The 19486-nt window shown below is 51.1% G+C and overlaps 2 protein-coding genes across 8 annotated transcripts in view; both read right to left on the reverse strand.

Annotated features, from left to right (window-relative positions):
• Positions 1–5871, reverse strand: part of GFOD2 (glucose-fructose oxidoreductase domain containing 2) — a 55767-nt gene extending 49896 nt beyond the window's left edge. The window contains exon 1 of one of the 2 annotated variants that reach the window (XM_023210190.1): positions 5612–5871. The gene's annotated coding sequence lies outside the window, so the exon portion shown is untranslated. The remainder of the gene's footprint in view (positions 1–5611) is intronic. The other variant, XM_023210191.2, reaches the window with a different exon arrangement.
• A 4733-nt stretch (positions 5872–10604) lies between these two features.
• The window catches only part of RANBP10 (RAN binding protein 10), an 85876-nt gene continuing 76994 nt past the window's right edge, over positions 10605–19486 (reverse strand). For 5 of the 6 annotated variants that reach the window (XM_023210196.1, XM_023210193.1, XM_023210194.1 and 2 more), the window contains 8 exons: positions 18994–19106; positions 17409–17517; positions 17149–17297; positions 16749–16953; positions 15859–15980; positions 15270–15415; positions 14853–14964; positions 13805–14098 (listed from right to left, as the gene is read on the reverse strand). In XM_023210196.1, the coding sequence (XP_023065964.1) occupies positions 13968–14098; positions 14853–14964; positions 15270–15415; positions 15859–15980; positions 16749–16953; positions 17149–17297; positions 17409–17517; positions 18994–19106 (1087 nt within the window). In that variant the 3' untranslated portion in view covers positions 13805–13967. Of the gene's footprint in view, positions 14099–14852; positions 14965–15269; positions 15416–15858; positions 15981–16748; positions 16954–17148; positions 17298–17408; positions 17518–18993; positions 19107–19486 lie in introns of all 6 variants that reach the window. The other variant, XM_023210192.1, reaches the window with a different exon arrangement.

Genomic DNA, 19486 nt, shown 5'->3' on the forward strand with positions numbered 1-19486 from the left:
CTGACCATGTGAACAAACTTTTCATTCTCTACTGTTACACATTTATGACATTTTCATTTTGCTTCCTGTTATACAGGTTAAGAAATTATGGTCTAGCGGCCAGTCAGGGTCGCTCCCACCTGTAATCCCAGCACTTTGGGAGGCTGAGGTGAGCAGATCACTGAGGCCAGGAGTTCAAGATCAGCCTGGCCAACATGACAAAACCCCCATCTCTACTAAAAATACAAAAATTTGCCAGGCATGAAGGCGCACACCTGTAATCCCAGCTACTCGGGAGGCTGAGGCACAAGAATCACTTGAGCCCGGGAGGTGGACATTGCAGTGAGCCGCGATTGTGCTAATACACTCCAGCCTGGGAGATAGAAACGCTGTCTCAAAAAAAATTATGATCCAGAAATTACACAATTTGCCTAAGGTTATCATCCTAAGTAAAATACAATTGTGAAAGTAAATGAAGATTTTTGAGGTTTTAAAGTGATAGAGTAGAATCTCAAAGCCAGGTAGAAGTGTTCTGGGTTCTATTTTGGGGTTATCTATTCTCATGAGAAATTGAGAGCTGACAATTTGAGAGAAGTAGTTATCCCAGGTCAGAAAGGAAGACCACACTAAGTACCCAGTTCCCATTTCTCACAGCCTTCATTCCAAATCCTTGATTACAGAGGATTGATAGAAATCTTTACAGAAGCTCTTGGGAACGACTTAGAGAGGTGGCAGAGAGAGCGAGCTATGTTCCCATGAATTTCAGGACTATCCAGGGTCCCAAAGAGTATATACATTTTATCACTCACTACCTTGAGAAATGACAGTACTTTGGACAAAAACACCACTTGCAACTCCCTTTCTAAGAGCAGGAGCTAGCAAACAAGTGCTTAAGGATAGGGTTCATGTGTACTAAGTAACGTGGAAATACTCAACTCTTCCTTCTTAATGTTTAATCCATATTTGCTTTTTTTTTTTTTTTTTGAGACAGAGTCTTGCTCTGTCACCCAGGCTGGAGGGCAGTGGCCGGATCTCGGCTCACTGCAAGTTCCGCCTCCTGGGTTTACGCCATTCTCCTGCCTCAGCCTCCCAAGTAGCTGGGACTACGGGCGCCCGCCACCTTGCCCGGCTAGTTTTTTTGTATATTTTTTTTTAGTAGTGACGGGGTTTCACCGTGTTAGCCAGGATGGTCTCGATCTCCTGACCTCGTGATCCGCCCGTCTCAGCCTCCCAAAGTGCTGGGATTACAGGCTTGAGCCACTGCGCCCAGCCTTTTTTTTTTTTTAAGACATACTTTTGCTCTTGATGCCCAGGCTGGAGTGCAATGGCATGATATTGGCTCACTGCAACCTCTGCCTCCTGGGTTCAAGCGATTCTCCTGCCTCAGCCTCCCTAGTAGCTGGGATCACAGGGACCCACCAGGACACCCAGCTAATTTTTTGTATTTTTAGTAGAGACAGGGTTTCACTATGTTGGCCAGGCTGGTCTCCAACTCCTGACCTCAGGTGATCCACCCGCCTCGGCCTCCCAAAGTGCTGGGATTACAGGCATGAGCCATTGTGCCTGGCTCTAATCCATATTTTCTTTTCTTTTTTTGAGACGAGTCTCGCTCTGTCACCCAGGCTGGAGTGCAGTGGCTCAATCTCGGCTCACTGCAAGCTCCGCCTTCTGGGTTCACACCATTCTCCTGCCTCAGCCTCCAGAGTAGCTGTGACTACAGGCGTCTGCCACCATGCCCAGCTAATTTTTTGTACTTTTAGCAGAGACGGGGTTTCACCGTGTTAGCCAGGATGGTCTCAATCTCTTGACCTCGTGATCCGCCCACCTCAGCCTCCCAAAGTCTAATCCATATTTCTAAGTGTTTATTCACATCACCATGAGAGAAAATTTTCGTTTCTTACGTCTTTGAAGACAAGGTACTTTAGTGAGCTCATTCCCAACCCAATGTCTAACTTATAAGGGGGTGTTAGAGTGTAGGGAAGTCTTCCTGCTTTCATGTTTTTCTCAGTATCTCTTATCATTCTAACTTTCATGAACCCAAGTTTTTCAAATATCTTTCATTCTCAATTTTTAAAACACCTACCATTTAAATTTTCAATAAGGACTTTTAGACTCCAAATTTCAGTTTACTTTTAAGTTTGCTAATATAAACCTACTACTTTTGAATGTAAGAAAGAAAATGTTCCATTACTAAACTGCATATAAGTTCTCAAAAATAGCAAAATCTCCAATTCCATTCTTTCCTAGATGTACTCTAATTCCAATTGTGGATTTCTTCTAGAATTGGACCCCCTGTCATAGAGACCCCCATCTCTAAAAAAAAAAAAAAAAAAGACAAACTTATTTTTTATTAGCTGGCTATGGTGTCATGCACCTGTGGTCCCAGCTACTCAGGAGGCTGAGGTGGGAGGATCACTTGAGCCCAGGAGTCAGAGGCTGCAGTGAGCTGTGATCACGCCACTGTATTCCAGCCTTGGTGACAGAGCAAGACCCTGTCTCAAAAATGAATAAATATTTAAAAATAAATATGCATGACTGACTTTTCAGGCATCAGAAAGGCACTTTTCCTATTTCTAAGTTAGCAGTCTCTCTGATTCCTGTGTTTTCTGAACACCAACCTCTGCATTTCAACTTCTAACATCAGATGACATTGCATCTCCATTCCATTTCTCCTCTTATGGGAAAACTAGAAAATCAGTTCAGTGAAAGTAGCTTCTGTTAGCATTGCTGGTTTATCTGGTAGTTTCCTCACGGTTGGCCTGTCAAACACTGTTGATTACTTTATTACAGGCCAGATATGATAACTGCCCTCAGTTGCTCCAGAAAATAGCATAGAAGTTAAGTAATTATTTGTCAAAGGTTTCACTGTCATAGCAACCAGGACTTTTGAGAGTCCTCTGTAAGCCTACTCTTCTCTGAAAACAAGTGTTTTTCTGATTGGAGTTCAGAAAACGCACACAAATCCACAGGGCACACCACAGCCGTATTTAAGCAGTATCCTCTCCAAAGCTCATTCAAAGTATTTGGGCCCACGTTCAAAAGACTCTCCCACACTCCATCCAGTTCCACAGATGGCAACTGCTCCCTTCCATTTTACCTTGACTTGATTTTGGCCTCCTTGTCTTACCTTCCTCTGTGTCAACCTGAAAGTAATGAAGGTTTCTGCACAGAACACAATGATTTTCATGAAGTCTTTCTGACAGAAATTGGTTAACAGTACTGATTTTCCCCACCGGTTACATCTGCTTCTGATAATGCTCCATTATATCTCCTGAGGTATTTATACAAAATAACCCCACAAGTGCAAGAAAAGTCAGTAAAAAGCACAGTCACAATACCCATAGTTATGGTATGATGCTGAATTATGAAGCCAAAACAAAGTTTTCTTCTTTTTTTTTTTGGAAACAGAGCCTAGCTCTTGTCATCCAGGCTGGAGTGCAATGGCGCGGTATCGGCTCACTGCGAATTCTGCCTCCCAGGTTCAAGCGATTCTCCCGCCTCAGCTTCCCAAGTAGCTGGGATTATAGACGTGTACCACCATGCCCAGCTAATTTTGTATTTTCAGTAGAGATGGGGGTTTCACTATGTTGGTGAGGCTGGTCTCAAACTCCTGACCTCAGGTGATCCACCCACCTTGGCCTCTCAAAGTGCTAGGATTATAGGCATGAGCTACTGCACTCGGCCCAAAGCTTTCTTCTTTAAACTGATTTCACCTGTTAACATTATTCTACTTCTAATCTATCTTCTTATAAGGGCAAGGGGAAAAACCTGCTGCAAAGTCAAATGTAAATAAAAAATTTGTTTTTATCAAGCGAGGGACAAACTAGCTTTGATGATTAGAATCAGGGACCATCTTTTAAAAATCACATACTTCTAATTTTTAAGTTTTGGGTCAGGAGAGGCTTTTTTAAAAATTGCTAGTTCTACTACCAATGTATTCTAGTATTACTATAGAAATCAGATATCAATTGCCCTAGCAAATAAAAACAATAATGAGGGCTGGGCGTGGTAGCTCACACCTGATATCTCAGCACTTTGGGAGGCCGAGGCAGGCAGATCATCTGAGGTCAGGAGTTCGAGACCAGTCTGGCCAACATGTGAAACCCGTTCTCTATTAAACATACAAAAATTAGCTGGGCATGGTGGTACATGCCTGTAGTCCCAGCTACTTGGGAGGCTGAGGCCGGAGAATCACTTGAACCTGGGAGACGGAGGTTGCAGTGAGCTGAGATTGCACCACTGCACTCCAGCCTGGGTGACAGAGATTCCGTTTCAATAAATAAATAAATAAACAAACCTAAACCAATGATTATTCCATAGCAAAAGTGGGAAAACCAGGTGGTAAGAGAAAACCTCTCACAACAGGATCTTTATCTGTGAAATAAGGAATCGACCAACAGAAGCGTCTGTTGAAAATTTTCCTCTCTTGGTCCAGGCAGGTTCTCTAAACTCCCAATCCCAAAAGCAGTTAATTTTTTCACGTTTTCTGTAAAATGGATGGCCTTAAAATTCTTTTGTTCTCTAGTGTAGCTTTTCAGAAGGAAATAAGTTTCCTTATCAAGAATGAATCTAGCTTCCCCGACTCAAAGAAAACCATCTTCTCTATATTGCTCCATATCACAATAAATATAAGTGTCTTCCTTTTCTAAATTAAATGCTGTTCCCTTCATCTTAAGGGCCACACACTAAGGGCTATTCCTTTAGAGGCTTTTGGGCCCCACAGATCACAAAGGCGGTGCCCTGCCCCAGTTCTTTTTGGACATTTAAAAGGGCATCCACTTTCTTACCCTCAGGATGACATTATGGGAACAATGAACATAAATAAGACAGTTAAATAAGCTTCCTTGATGCCTATCCAATGCAGCTTTCAACTCTTCTACCCTGCCTTGTTCTTTAGATCGTGCTGTAGTCTGGAGGATAAACTCTTCACACAACCATTCCCAAGCCCTCATGTTCCTGTCCACTCTTCCTCCCTCACCTTTTAAGTGTGATAGGGCCTTGATGGGAATACCTCACTTCACCTTTTGTCTCAAGTCCATCTGCTTCCTTCCAGAGCTACAAAGGTAGGCCAGGGCCACTGAGACGTGGCCATAGTGCATATGGGGGCTTGCAGAGTCACTCGCACCTTCTGGAGTGTCCTTTCTTCCACCTGTCAACTGAACACCCGTTTCTTAAAGATTTATCCCCAAAAGTCCCATCTCATTCTGAAAGGGGATGAACCAGCTACCCCACGAGCCCTTTGTCCCAAGCTTCTACACCTCACACATCCTCATCCACAAAGCGTCCATCCTCACACAGGCAAGAGGTCGGCTAGGCACAGGGCGGGGGGAGACTAGGTTTTTGCATCTGGTAAAGGATGGATTATGTCTCAGGTTCTTCCAGGATCCCAAATCCTATAATTCTACCACCAAGCCTGCGGGTCCTATTTCTGCGATGGAAAGGGCGAACCCCAAGGCGACCCTTCACCCTGCGCGCCTGCAGGCAGTTGGAACAAGCCCCCTCCAGCCCCAGCTCTGCGGGTCCACGCCTCCAACCTCCGGCGCCGGGCCGCGGAGGAGGCCCTGTCGCCGCCCGTTCCCGGCCGCGCCATGCCCTCTTTCGCCCTCACCCGCCGCCGCTGGCCGCCTCTCACCTGGCACACTGGCATCGCCCACTCTGCGCTGCACTGGAGACCATGGGTCCCGGGGGGGTCTCGGCGGCCACCCATCCGCTTTAAGGAAGGCTGACGGGGATGCGCGGGCCCAGGAGTCCAGGGCGCCGCCACCCGGAACGCGCCGCCTGGTTTCTAAGGAACGGGGAGCTCTGAAAAGGGAGGGGCGGGACGGCATAAGGACTGCGCGTGCTCTATAACGGGGGTGGGCCTACGCTGGGAGGGGCCGTAGGGGAGAACTGCGCATGCTCGCAGGTTGGGGGCGGAGCTTAAGCAGCCTGGCTAGAAGGCTCAGGTCGTTCATTTCCGGCGGCGGAGGCGGCGGAGCGGGCGGTTTCTTAAGCTTGGCTTCTCTCCGGTCCGCTGACCGGCGTCAAGAACCAGGTTTTGGGAGCTGTGGTTAGCCTTGGTTGTCCTGGAATGAAAGACGATTTCTTGTTGGACAACGACATATCTGCAGAAGGCCAGTTCTCTGAAACTCGTCGGACTTCCTGGCTTCCTGACTCCCAGTGACTCGTTTTTCCGTTTTCTCAGGTGCCTGTCTGGGCTCCTCTTCCTCTGGATGTTTTTTGATTGTTCCTTAAATATCAGTGCTCTTCAAGACTGTGACCTCAGTCCCCTTGGCCTTTTTACTGAAGCCTGTGCCCCACCAATGTAAATAGAAGACTGTCCGCTAGAGTAAGGAAGCCGGTAGACCTTAGAATAAAACTGGCTGTGTAGGAAATGTGATTGGGGTTTGTATCTGCATGGGGAGCCCCCATTCCTGCTTGTCTGACCCTCCTGCTGAGTATCAAGATCCCCACTCAGCTGGCATTAGGATGGTCTCCCAGCCATCATTCCAGAGCAGCCTGTGATGACAGAATATGTCAGCTGACCTAAGCGTGAGGCAGTTCCTACTGAGATAATGCTAACTAGCAGTAGAGGTATCCCTGCTTTGAGCGGAGGAGACAGGACTCCTACCACCTGTGAGCATGGAAGGCTCCCAGAGTGATGAGAAGTTGTAACCCCTAAACTCCCCGTCTTCTTTTTTTTTTTTTTTTGAGACGGAGTCTTGCTGTGTCTCCTGGGCTGGAGTGCAGTGGCCGGATCTCAGCTCACTGCAAGCTCCGCCTCCCGGGTTTTACGCCATTCTCCTGCCTCAGCCTCCGGAGTAGCTGGGACTACAGGCGCCCGCCACCTCGCCCGGCTAGTTTTTTGTATTTTTAGTAGAGACGGGGTTTCACCGTGTTTGCCAGGATGGTCTCGATCTCCTGACCTCATGATCCGCCCGTCTCGGCCTCCCAAAGTGCTGGGATTACAGGCTTGAGCCACCGCGCCCGGCCAACCCCCCGTCTTCTAATGGTGTTTTATCCTTTCTCTCCTGGATCCTCAAGAGTCAGGCGGAAGGGAGGCAGAGTCAAAATGTGCCTGTTTGATCAGTTTCTTAGTCATTGTTCAGAGTTTCACTCTTCTTGAGTAGGATTTCTCAACAATGGCACTACTGACATTTTGGACCTGGTAATTCTTTGTTGGGCAGGGGTGGGGGGAGCATTGTAGGATGTTTGGCAGCATCCCTGGCTCTACCCAGTAGATGCCAGTAACACCCCAAGCCCAGTTGTGACTACCAAAAAATCTCCAGACATTGCCAAGTGTCTCCCTGGGAGCAAAATCATTCCCAGTTGAGAACCACTAGTCTAGAGTAAAATGAGCATACTCTGGCTTTACTTATATAGAACCAGGACTTTATGCTTAATCTAAAACCCACATTTTCCCCTCTATGCTACCTCCTCCGTAAGAGCATTCTTTTTTTTTTTTTTTTTTTTTTTGAGATGGAGTCTCACTGTGTCACCAAGGCTGGAGTGCAGTGGCATCATCTCAGCTCACTGCAAGCTCCACCTCCCGAGTTCACACCATTCTCCTGCCTCAGCCTCCCGAGTAGCTGGGACTACAGGCACCCGCCACCACACCTGGCTAATTTTTTTTTTTTTTTTGTATTTTTAGTAGAGACGGGGTTTCACCGTGGTCTGGATCTCCTGACCTCGTGATCCACCCACCTCGGCCTCCCAAAGTGCTGGGATTACAGGCGTGAGCCACCGCATCCAGCCCCTAAGAGCATTCTATAGAGTAATAGTCCTGTAAGATTCTACTAAGTGACACAGTCTAGTAATGTAAATTTGGAAAGTGCAGGGTTAAACAACACATTTCAACACAGGATTGTGAGCTTTTAATTAGCTGGTGGTGATCACTGTGAACATCTGTAAGACAGGTTTCCTAATTTACCAGACCACAGAAGAACCCTTTTCCTTTGGCAAACCTCCCAATTCCAGTGACTTTTAACCACTGCCTGCCCCCTTCTATTATCTGTGTTATTTTGTGGTACTGTTATCCATCCTGTCACCCCCAACCAAAGTCTGCATTTGCCTTGTCTCTTGCTTCTCCTATTTCCCTCACATTGTTATTCATCTTGTTGTACCTCCATTTCTCTTCTAAATATTTCTCAAACCTGCCCTCTTTGCAGCCTCCTACCTGGGTTCTTTTGCTCCCATTTGTCTCCAGTACCACCTCCAGGTGGACACCAGCATGATCTACCATATCCCTCCTCTGCATAAAACCCTGGTGCCTTGGGGGCAGGGGAGGCAGGAGTGGGCCAGTCACACCAGTGGGCATCCTCATGGAGGAAGGATGCTCATGTGTACTGTGTGTGTCCCTGTGTGCCAAGTGCTGCTGTATATCTGCCATAATCCCCTACCTCCACGAGGCAGAAGGATTTACCATGTTTTAAGGATGGGGAAACAGTCTGGGAGGAAGAGGTTAACTTTCCATGTTAACACAGTAAACAGGGCTGTCGATGCAAGGATTTTGAACACAAGCTCTTGCTCCTCAGACAAGAGACAGGAAGCTAATTTCAGTACCCGTCAGGCTGGGTGCCGTGGCTCACGCCCGTTATACTAGTACTTTGGGAGGCCAAGGCAGGAGTTTGAGACCAGCCTGGCCAACATGGTGAAACTTCTCTATAAAATATACAAAACTTAGCCAGGCATGGGAACACATACCTGTAGTTTTAGCAACTTGGGAGGCTGAGGTGGGAGGATCGCATGAGCCTGGGAGGTTGAGGTAGCAGTGAGCCATAATCATGCCACTGCACTCCAGCCTGGGAGACAGAGCAAGATTTTGTCTCAAAAAAAACCACCCCGAAAACAAAAACTCTCAAAAGAGGTACCCTCAGAAAACTTTCTGACTGTGCAATATTTGAGGAGAACATATTTGGAATTTTTTTTTTTTTTTTTTTTTGAGACAGGGCCTTGCTCTGTCATCCAGGCTGGAGTACAGTGGCTCAATCATGGCTCACTGCAACCTCAACCACCCAGGCTCAAGCAATCCTCCAGCCTCAGCCTCCTGAGAAGCTGGGACCACAGGCACACACCAACATGTCTGGCTAATTTTTTCCATTTTTTGTAGAGACAGGGTCTATGTTGCCCAGATTGGCCTCGAATTCCTGGGGTCAAGCGATCCTCCTGCCTTGGTCTCCCAAAGTGCTGGGATTACAGGCATGAGCCACTGCACCTGGCCCTGGAATGTTTGTTTGTTTGTTTGTTTGTTTGTTTGTTTGTTTTTGAGACAGAGTCTCGCTCAGCCGCCCAGGCTGGAGTGCAGTGGCCAGATCTCAGCTCACTGCAAGCTCCGCCTCCCGGGTTTACGCCATTCTCCTGCCTCAGCCTCCCAAGTAGCTGGGACTACAGGCGCTCACCACCTCGCCCGGCTAGTTTTTTGTATTTTTCAGTAGAGACGGGGTTTCACCGGGTTAGCCAGGATGGTCTTGATCTCCTGACCTTGTGATCCGCCCGTCTCGGCCTCCCAAAGTGCTGGGATTACAGGCTTGAGCCACTGCGCCCGGCCTATGGCCCTGGAATGTTTTGTTGTTGTTGTTTGAGATGGAGTTTTGCTCGTCACCCAGGGTGGAGTGCAATGGTGCGATCTTGGCTCACTGAAACCTTTGCCTCCCAGGTTCAAGCAATTCTCCTGCCTCAGCCTCCCTAGTAGCTGGGATTACATGAGCCAGCCACCACGCCCGGCTAATTTTTGTACTTTTAGTAGAGACGGGGTTTCACCATGTTGGCTAGGCTGGTCTCAAACTCCTGACCTCAGGTGATCTGCTCACTTCGACCTCCCAAAGTGCTGAGATTACAGGTGTGAGCCACTGCACCTGGCTCTGGAATGTATTCTTAATATCTTATTTTTGTTGGGAGAAGTTCCTGTGGCCCACCTTTATTTAGTTGAATTTTTTTTTTTGAGACAGGGTCTCACTCTGTCACCCAGGCTGGAGTGCAGTGGTACGATCTCAGCTGACTGCAGCCTCAACCCAGGCTGGAGTGCAGTGGTGCGACTTTGGCTCACTGCAAGCTCTGCGTCCCAGGTTCACACCATTCTCCTGCCTCAGACTCCCGAGTAACTGGGACTACAGGCACCTGCCACAACGCCCAGCTAATTTTTTGTATTTTCAGTAGAGATGGGGTTTCACCATGTTAGCCAGGATGGTCTCGATCTCCTGACCTCGTGATCCACCCACCTCGGCCTCCCAAAGTGCTGGGATTACAGGCGTGAGCCACTGCACCTGGCCAATTTTTGTGTTTTTTTGTAGAGACAGGGTTTCATCATGTTGCCCAGGCTGTTTTCGAACTCCTGAGCTCAAGGGATCCACCTGCCTCAGCCTCCCAACGTGCTAAGATTATTGGCGTGAGCCACTGCTCCCGGGTTCTTTAGGTGAATTTGCTACTTTTTCCTTGTCTAAGATGAAAGCCGTTTCAAGAGAGAACTGAGGTTTAAGTACCTGTCCTCTTTGGGGTCTTAGAAATACAGTTTCAAGGGTCCTTGAGGAAGGCACCTGAGGGCCTGGGCACTTGAGAGGCTGGGAAGGGCCCAAATCCTTTAGGACAGGATGTGTCACAGAAGGGGTGCCAACCTCAGTAAGACTCAAAAGAGACCAGACGCACATGACTGCTCATGGATGTGTATTTTAATAAAAATAATTCTGTCAAAATACAACAGGAGTTTTTTTTAATCTCTCAAGTACAATTTTAATAAGATGTTTTGTGTTAGAGTTCTCTCTCCATCCTCCCACACCCACAAGTTTCATGCTAATGCCAAGTATCAACTCTCGAAGACAAAGGCAAAACCAGTGTGCACAATGTGGAGGATGTCTGTTTCAGCTGTAGTTACTAATGGAGGAAAACCCGATGCAAAGAGGCGAATGCCTGAGGCAGCCAGAGGCCACAATCTGGCCACAGGTCTGGGTGCATGAGACTGGCAGTCTAGTAGGGCTCCACTGCCTGGCTGCCACACGGGTGCATACCTGAGTTGTGAGCAACCAAAGGAACTTTCAGCTCTGACAGTTCTCTGCCTTATCTTCTTTGTGCTTGCTTAAGGAGTGGGAAGGCGCTGGGTGGCCAGGCAGTCCCCACTTCTGTCTTGTGGTGTCCGTTTTCATGGCCTGCACCCAGCCACAGACCCATGTGGATGGGGATGGGGGTTCTGGCTTGCTATGAGTGCCAGTTTTTGCTCTGGAAGGAGTGACCATTTGGTGCCGCAAGGGGAAAGTGAGTAGGGAAGGCTGCTCCCCAGAGCCAGACAAACCAAGAAAGCCAGGTGTTCCTCCTGCCCCCACAAGTCAGGTCCAGCCCTTCACCAGGGCTCCCCCAGGTGCCTTTCCCACTCTGGGCTCCTGGAAGCTGGCTGGTAGGACTGGATGTGCATAAGGGGCACCTCCGGCTGGCAGGCAGGCCTGGACTCTCAGCAAGAGAGTGGGCTCAAGCAGCTTGGTTTTGGCCCTCTCCACAGCTTGTGGGGCAAAGGCTTATGTCCCAAAGGTGAGCTGCCCAACTGGGACAGAGAGCCCCTCTGGAGAGGAACAGAGTAAACAACTTGGACTCAGCTGAAACAGTGAGATAAGGCACAGAAAATGGGGAGGTGGCCATGGGTACCAAGTGCGAGCCAGGCAGACACCCAACCCCATGCAGCACACAGCTGTCCTGAGCCCTCCTGGGCCCTCTCAGCCACTCCACAACCTAAGCTCAGGCACCCATCCTCATCCCTGACACAACCCTGAAGGTAGCAGCTTCTCAGATACTGCTGGAGGGCACATCAGCCTAACCCCTCATGGGGCTTATCTGCCATTCAGTTTCAGGACTAAATAAACAGTGTTGCCCAACCCACAGGGATAAGGGATAGTCTCGGCTCGGCTACTAATTTGCTGTGTGACTTTAGCCAAGTCATTTATCTCCTGGGTCTGTTTCCTTATCTGTAGCAGGAGAGGAATGGGGGAGATGTTCACTGAACCCCATTCCAACTGCAAAAGCCTGTGGTTTCAATTCCCAATCCTGCTAGGCTGTGATCATTTTAACAGCCCGATGTTTCCAGCCTCTGGGTTTGGGAGCTAGGTAGCCCCAGGCTGTCACAAGAGATGAATTTCCTTTATGGACAGGACACCTCTTAACAGGCCATGGTCTATGGGCCTGCCAGCCCCAAGGACCAAGAAAAAGCAGCAGCTATAGGATCATTTCCCAAGGCAGAATTCTGAGAGCACAGGGCCCAGAGCCCTGGCCCCATCACCAGCAGTTGGTCCAATTCAATCATTTTTCTTGTTGCCCAGCTGTGGGCCCAGTGAGGCCTGGTGAGCAATGAGTATCTAAGGCCACACCAACCATTCCCATGTCCACCAATATGGAGCAGGAGCTTGCACAGCCCAGATTCAGGCAGGGACTGAAAGTTCAACTTCTGGCCTTGCCATGGCTGACCCTACTCTTTGCATGGGCGGCTTCTGCACTCCCCTCACACTGTGAAGCACGTATGATAATTCCAGCCCATCCTGGTGCTCCTCTGTGTAGGCTTCCTCCCTTTCCTCCTCCAGGGCAGCCAGTCCTCTCCACAGATGGGCCACCCCAAGTCCTGGCAACCATCTCAGCCTTTCCTTTTCTGATTCCCCAATGGTAGCGGGACCATTTTTACTCCGCCAGCTGTGAGGATCTATCTGAAACAGCTGGTGGGACATCTGTAAAGCTGATGGAGTCCCATCCTCTGGCCAGCAAATACTCCCAACAGTCTTTCCTAAGACTGGCCAGGGTCCAGCTGCAGGGAGCTGTCTGGTACAGTGGCAGTGAAGTCTGGCCTAGGGGATCAAGGATTCCAAACACTCCCTGGAGTAGCAGCCCAAGAACCTGCCTCCACAAGGTACTGGTTTCTCAACAGAAAGCATCCATTCTCTCAGAGCTGTGCAGAGATGGTGAAGATCCAGGCAGGAAGAAAGCAGCCCCTGTACTCAAGGGCCTCTGTCCTGGGAATGGAGTCTTCTTTCCGGCAGCCTGACACACAGAAGCTCTCAGGACGAAGGCAGGTAGTTTCCAGGCAACCAATTTAGAGTAAATGTATTATTTGGCCATCTTAACAACAAGGGAAGGTAGGGTATTGAAAAGGGAGGAAAGGGGAGCAAGGCAGGCAGTGGGAGGTGGGGTAGAGTGGTAGATAGTGTGCTGGCCAAGGACCCTCTACCTCTGCTGTGTGGCCCTGGGTCAAGTTATCACTTCTCTGGACCCTTGGCCCTGTAGTTCTCTGCTCCGTCCAGCTCTCAGGGGCCTAAGGACCCACAGTTCTTGGGATGCTATAAACCAACATAACCATGCCCACTAAGTGGCCCACCAAACCCTATTTGGGTTTCCTAGGCTGCAGCTCGGCCTGTGACTCAAAAAAGGGGGAGCAAAAAATAAATCATTTGGCTGAGGTGACAGAGATGATTCTTTTTTAATGAGTTGGACTCAAAGAAAACATGGTGCCTGGACAGCCTCACCCAAGAGGTGCTGGACCACTAATGCTACGATAAATACTGTCTTTTTTTTAATATATATATATTTATATATATATATATATAAAATCTCATTTGTTTTTTATTTATGAAAATAATAAGCTATCACCAACTTGGATAGGCTTCATCACTAAATTAGCAGAAACCAGCTCAGCACAAACTCTCCAGAGATAAATACTGGTGGCTCAGTCAGGAGAAAAAAAATTTAAAACCCCCAACCCTTCCTCAAAACAAACCACCCCCCTTTCAAAATAGAAGGCGCTACATGAGAGTAACCAGCCAATACTGTGTCACAGGCCGCTGCACGTGAGGGGGAGAGAGAGAGACTGAGGGGGTGGTGGGCAGAGAAAGGAAGGAAGGAAGGAAAGGGAGAGGGGGAAAGGCCAGGCAGGAGGAGTGGACTCTGTCCATGGCTTCCCAGTCCCTGCACCAGCTGCCTATGGAGGGCAGGGCAGCTCCAGCCCTGGGGCCAGCGGAGGGCCAGCCAGAGCCGGCCAGCACGGTCAGCTAGTGCAAGTAGTCGTCGACTCTGGCAAAGGAGCAAGAACCCAGGCCTGCTCGGGCCATGAGCCGGAGACACTCAGATGCCTGGCCCAGGGCGAGCATCAGGGGGGGCTGCTTTGGCAGGTTCTGGGACTCTGTGGAGGAAAGAAAAGGCCTGGTCACTGCCCTGCCCAGGGGTTGGGCCCAGGTCAAAGTTCCCTTGGGAGTGGAAGGAGGGGGCAGTGGACAGATTCTCTTGGAACAGAGTGTTCAGTACCTCTGTGTAAGTGTGTCCCAGCCACCAGGCCATGGCCCTGAGGTCATGCCAGGAACCTGAGGTCCTTAGCCCCGTGTAGAGCACCGGGCTGGCCTGGGCCCACCACCATGGCCTAGGACCCATCATGAACTCAGCTGGGCAGATGGAGGTCAGGGTTTAGCATGGGAGCCCAGGAGTCCTGAGTCACCAGAGAGGGCCTATGCAGAGCTTGCTGCCCCAGTGTGGACAAACAGCTCTTACTGGGGCCGATTGGGGTAGGGGGTGGGAACCACCCAGGTAGCCATGGGTCAGCTTCTGTTTTTGTTAGATCCACTCATCTAGGCCAGGCATGGTGGCTCACACCTGTAATCCCAGCACTTTGGTGGGCTGAAGCGGGCAGATCACCTGAGGCCAGGAGTTCAAGACCAACCTGGCCAACATGGCAAAACCCCATCTCTACAAAAAATACAACTAGCCAGGCATGGTGGCATGCACCTTAGTCCCAGTGACTTAGGAGGCTGAGGCACGAAAATCACTTAAACCCGGGAGGCAGAGGTGGAGATTGCGGTGAGCCAAGATTGTGCCACTGCACTCCAACTTGGGCTACAGAGCACATTTTGTCTCTAATAATAATAACAGATAGATTCACTCACCTAAAATGGCGCTGTTGAGGGCAGCACACACAGGTTCCCTCTGGATGGGGTCAAGCTGCTGGCCAACTGGGCAGCTCCAGGGGTCTGAGTATGCCAGCAGGCTAAAGGCATCCTATAGGACAGGGCATTCTTGAGAGGACTGTGGCACACACCATAGCCTGCCCCACTACCTGTGGCTCCAGAGGGAGACAGGGCCCTGCATGATGCCCAGCCTGGAATGTGGGGTGTAGGGTCGAGCAGGGCTATACTCTCCCCAGAGCCTGGACACGCATGTCCAGTGGGCCCAGATGCCCCACTTCCCTCTGCAGACCTGGCTGGAGCCTACTCTTTCCTGCTGCCCCCTGGACTCTCCTGGAGCCACCCTGCCCCTAACACCAAATGGGGCCTGCTCTGCATGAGGTCTGGCTCATCCTGTACCTGCAACATCTCTGTGTGGGCCAAATTCTTGCCGTACTCCCGGCCCAACTGTTCACTCAATGCCTGCAACTCGCGGCCAAACAGAATGATCCTTTCTGTGGCAGCCTGGTTGCCCCCGCAGAGCTGCCGCCGAGGATGCCCGTCATCTGCATCCAGAACGCAGTGGAGAATACATTAGGAGAGGTGAGGAGGGAAGGGCAGGACTGGGGTGGGGCAGGAAGGACTGGGAGGAACAGGTAAGGCAGCTACAGTTGAGGCATTTTTCTCTTCGTCCACCTGGTGCACAGTCTAGGGTTCAGGGAGGACTTGGAAGCTGTCCCTCTTCCCAGCCCACACAGACGCAGGGTGCTCATTAGGGTGGCCACACTCTCGAACACACTCCAGCCTCAAACACAGGTGGTCTTGGCACAGGCCGGGGCCTTCGTACATTTGGAGCCACCTCAAGGACCCATCCACAATCGGCTAAGGAGGCAGTGGCTGGAGCTTCTCAAGATGCCAAAGCCTGCCTAGCCCAGCTCCTCCCAGGGGAAGAGGGCACCCAGACTGCACACTGCCCTCAAAGAATAGCACACCAGGCCGTGGCTCTCACCCATGCTGGACTCATCCGTCTGCAGGTCCTCATGCTTGTAGGCACCATTAACAATGCGTGTGGACATGCTTCCTAGCACACCGTTGGGGTAGTGCTCTGCCTCCATCTCCATCTCACTGTCGCTGTGGGGAAGGGTTGAGGTGGGAGTTGGCCCAGGGGGTGTGGTTGGAGCAGCCTGGTTGGGCCTCCTTTCAGGCTATAGCCATGGGTTGCTGTGGGTAAACCGAGGACCCCCCAGGAACATGAAAGGATAGCTCAGGCTTCCAAGTCTTCAGCACTTGGCCCCTATTGTGACACCAGCTATCCTCAGAGGCCTGTCACCTGATTCCCACCCTTGTCCCAGTGCTGCCTCTGTGATTTTCCCCTCCCTGGCCCTCCTCTGAGTTCACACACCTCTTCTACATATTCCCCAATCTACTGACTGGGCCTCATGGCCCCCATGGGCATCTCTGTGGCCTTGGTTGGGAGCCAAACCCAGGTCAGCCTTGAGGTGTATCTGGGGATGCTGAGAGCCACCTAGAGCTCTAGCCTGCAGCTTAGCTTCCCCTGCCTGCCCAACCTGGCTGTCTATAAGCCAGAGCCAGGGGAAGCTCCCTCATGATGTACCTGAGGGTTCTCACAGGCCCGGCCTCTTTGGAGGAGACCACATCCTCAGCCTGGTATCATTGGAGCCTCTGGAGAAAGCCAAGGCCAAGGAAAGTGCAGCTAAATTGTGGGGAGAACCAGAAGCCAGAGCTGACATCTGGCCCGGTGGGCCAAAAGCTAGGACTCTAGGCACAGACCTGAGATGGAGGCTGGGGGTGAAGGGCAGGGCACTCAAAGGATAGACTGCAATGGGCCCAGCTGGCATGCGGCAGAAGGCAGAGGAGGAAGCAGAGCAAGGCAGGCACCTGGTCTCCTGGTTACTGGTACTGCTGTGGGGCTGGGACTTGGTGGAGTCTGTTGAGTTGGACTCGGAGTAATTGATGGAGGATGGGGAAGAGGAGGACGAGGAGGAGGAGGACGAGGATGAGGAGCTGGGTGCAGGGTATTTACTGTGGTTCTGTTTGCTCTTGGTAGACACGACGCCATTGCTACAGCTGGGACTGTCTGCTCCTAGAAGCCAGGGGGACAGTCAGAAGAGGAGGGGCAGCTTGCCCTCAAGTGGAGCCCCAAGAATAACCACAGTGGTCCCATTTCCCTTCTCCCAAATCCAGCAGCGAGCCCGGAGCCCAGCCTAGGAAAGGGTATGTGGGGTGGCCTCTCTCCTCCACACCAGTTCTTCCCAGAGCCCTCTGGAGAGTGGCTGACCTGTGTTGTGCATGTGGGAACTACTGGGGCCATGTCGGGGACTGAGGCTGGGGGAGCCAGGATAGCTGTCCTGGGACTTGGGGCTTCGGGAGCTCAAGCTGCGGACCTCACTGTCCGTCCCATTCACCATCTCCACAAACTGCCGGCACCTGCAGAGGGAGCGGAGCAATAATGCTCTGGTTGTGGTCCAGGCTGACGTTCCCACCACCAGCTGAGAGGGGCTGGACTCTGGGGGAACTGGGGTCATGCCCAAGACTTACTTGAGCATGAAGAGGAGGTTGGGGTTGTGCTCCAGCAGCCCTGGGTAGAAGCGCTGGGTGGTCTCGATGGCCTCGCCCACACGGCCCTCCAGCACCAGCTTCTGGATCTCTGCAGGGTGCAAGAACACAGCAGTGAGCAAGGGCTACAGACCCCTCCCACAGCCACACGCCTGGGATGCTGCCAGCCTCAGGGCAGGGGCCGGCCATGATCAGATGGGCTGGCTCAGAGTGCCTTGCCAGCTTGAAATGCTCACAGGAGAGGAGGCTGGAGAAAGAACCTGACTGCCCAGCCCAACAGATCCTGGTTTCTGCCAAGCGTCAGAGTCCTCAAGAATATGGGGAAGATGGAGGGGAAACTCAGTCCAAAGGCAGGAGGGTAAATGTGGAGGCCTGTTCCTGCAAGGCACATGGTGCCAGGAACCTGAGGGCAGGGTAGGGCCCCAATTGGGGCAGCATGATCTGGGGATGGGCACCCAGGCAGCTTGGTGGCCTGAGGGGCTCCTCTTCACATAGACTCCTCTCTTTCCAGGCCTCACAGGGTAATGGCAATGAAATCACACTGGTTTCTGATCAGGGCTGTGCCTGGTGGTCTTCAGGGGTTGCAGCATGCCCCCTGCTGGGAGAGGAGGCCATCCTCCTCATGCTGGCACCTCTGACGTTGACACCTCTCAGGCCATCAGCATCTTGCTGCTGCCTTTTTGCTCTTGCCATGGGGCCTGGTGCATCTCGCTGGGAGCAACTTCAGGGTCTGAGGCTCTCATTCATAGATCCCAAGTCTGGGATCCCTTTCTGTCTGGCTGGCTGAACACAGCTTCTCTGGGAGACAGACGCATGCATATACAGAAGAGACAGCAGGCTCGGAAAGGGGCAGGCAGGCACTCACAGACACACATATCCACATCCACTCGCCCTCACTCTCCTTTTCTCCTTCTAGCTCCTCGCTGGGCTCTGTTTCCTCTTTTCCAACACCCCTCCTTCCATGAAAGAGCCTCCAGATACACAGCATCCAGGCCAGCATCAACACTAGGAGAGCTCTGGCCAAGTGAGGACTCTAGGTTGTCAGCAAAGGGCAGGACCAGAGGTGGGGAGCAGAAAGCAGTGCCCCCACAGCAGTCATTGAACACTGGCTTTGCCCTGTCTGACCACTTCAGTCCCCTCTCTGGCTAGGAATAAGCAGAACTACTAAGGCTGAGTAAATGGTGAGAAAGGCAGAGAGTTTGGTAACAGGCAAACAGTCTTCCTGGAAGACCATGAAGAGGAGGCTGAGAAGAATCCAGGATTCAGGTGGAAGGAAACAAGCAGGGAGGAAATGGAGGAATGGAACCAGCCATGCCAGGGCCTGGCCTGTGCCCAGCCTTCAGAATGTGCATTAGGGAGGCTGCTCTGAGACGTCTCCATCCTGCCAACTGTCCATCGGGGCAGTGCCATCTTGAAGGTGGGACAGGAACATGGCCTTGGGCTGCAGGCTGGTCATGAGGACCAGAGCTGAATGGACTCCTGACAAGTGAACCAGGGTTGGCATGAGCCAGAGAGCAGAGTTAGGGACAGGTGAGGGAGGAAAAGGGGAAAGCAGAATAAACCTTACTTTGTCTGTTCTTTATGGATGCCTGTTCTTCCTGAATCGGGGTTTCAGTCATTCGAGCAAAAGCCGTGGCTGTGGCACAATACCCATGATGCACGAGGTAAGATGAGACCATGCTAGAAGAAAGGAAGAGCTTCAGGTGACACTCAAGTACTGCACTTCTCACTGACCACCCGATGGACTCAGGGCAGATTACCTCCCCCAGAGGTCTCCCTAAACACATCCTGGAGGTGTAACCTCCACAGAATGAGAATAAAGGGGCTGAAACAAAATGGAAACTTCCCCCATGGTGCCCCGTGGTCACGAAGTCAGGCTGCGGAGGGGCTGTTCACCACATCTATGCCCACAGTTCAGAGGAGTGGCTGCAGTTTCTCTGAGACAAGATGCCCACAAGTAAGCGAGTACGATAACAGAAGTACACACACAGGCACACTCCTCACAGGTGGCTGCCTCTTTGGGAACTGCAGCAAGCCTAAGAGACCAATGGTCTCACTGA

Source organism: Piliocolobus tephrosceles, chromosome 17 (assembly GCF_002776525.5).
Source record: "Piliocolobus tephrosceles isolate RC106 chromosome 17, ASM277652v3, whole genome shotgun sequence".
Classification (NCBI taxonomy): Eukaryota; Metazoa; Chordata; class Mammalia; order Primates; family Cercopithecidae; genus Piliocolobus; species Piliocolobus tephrosceles.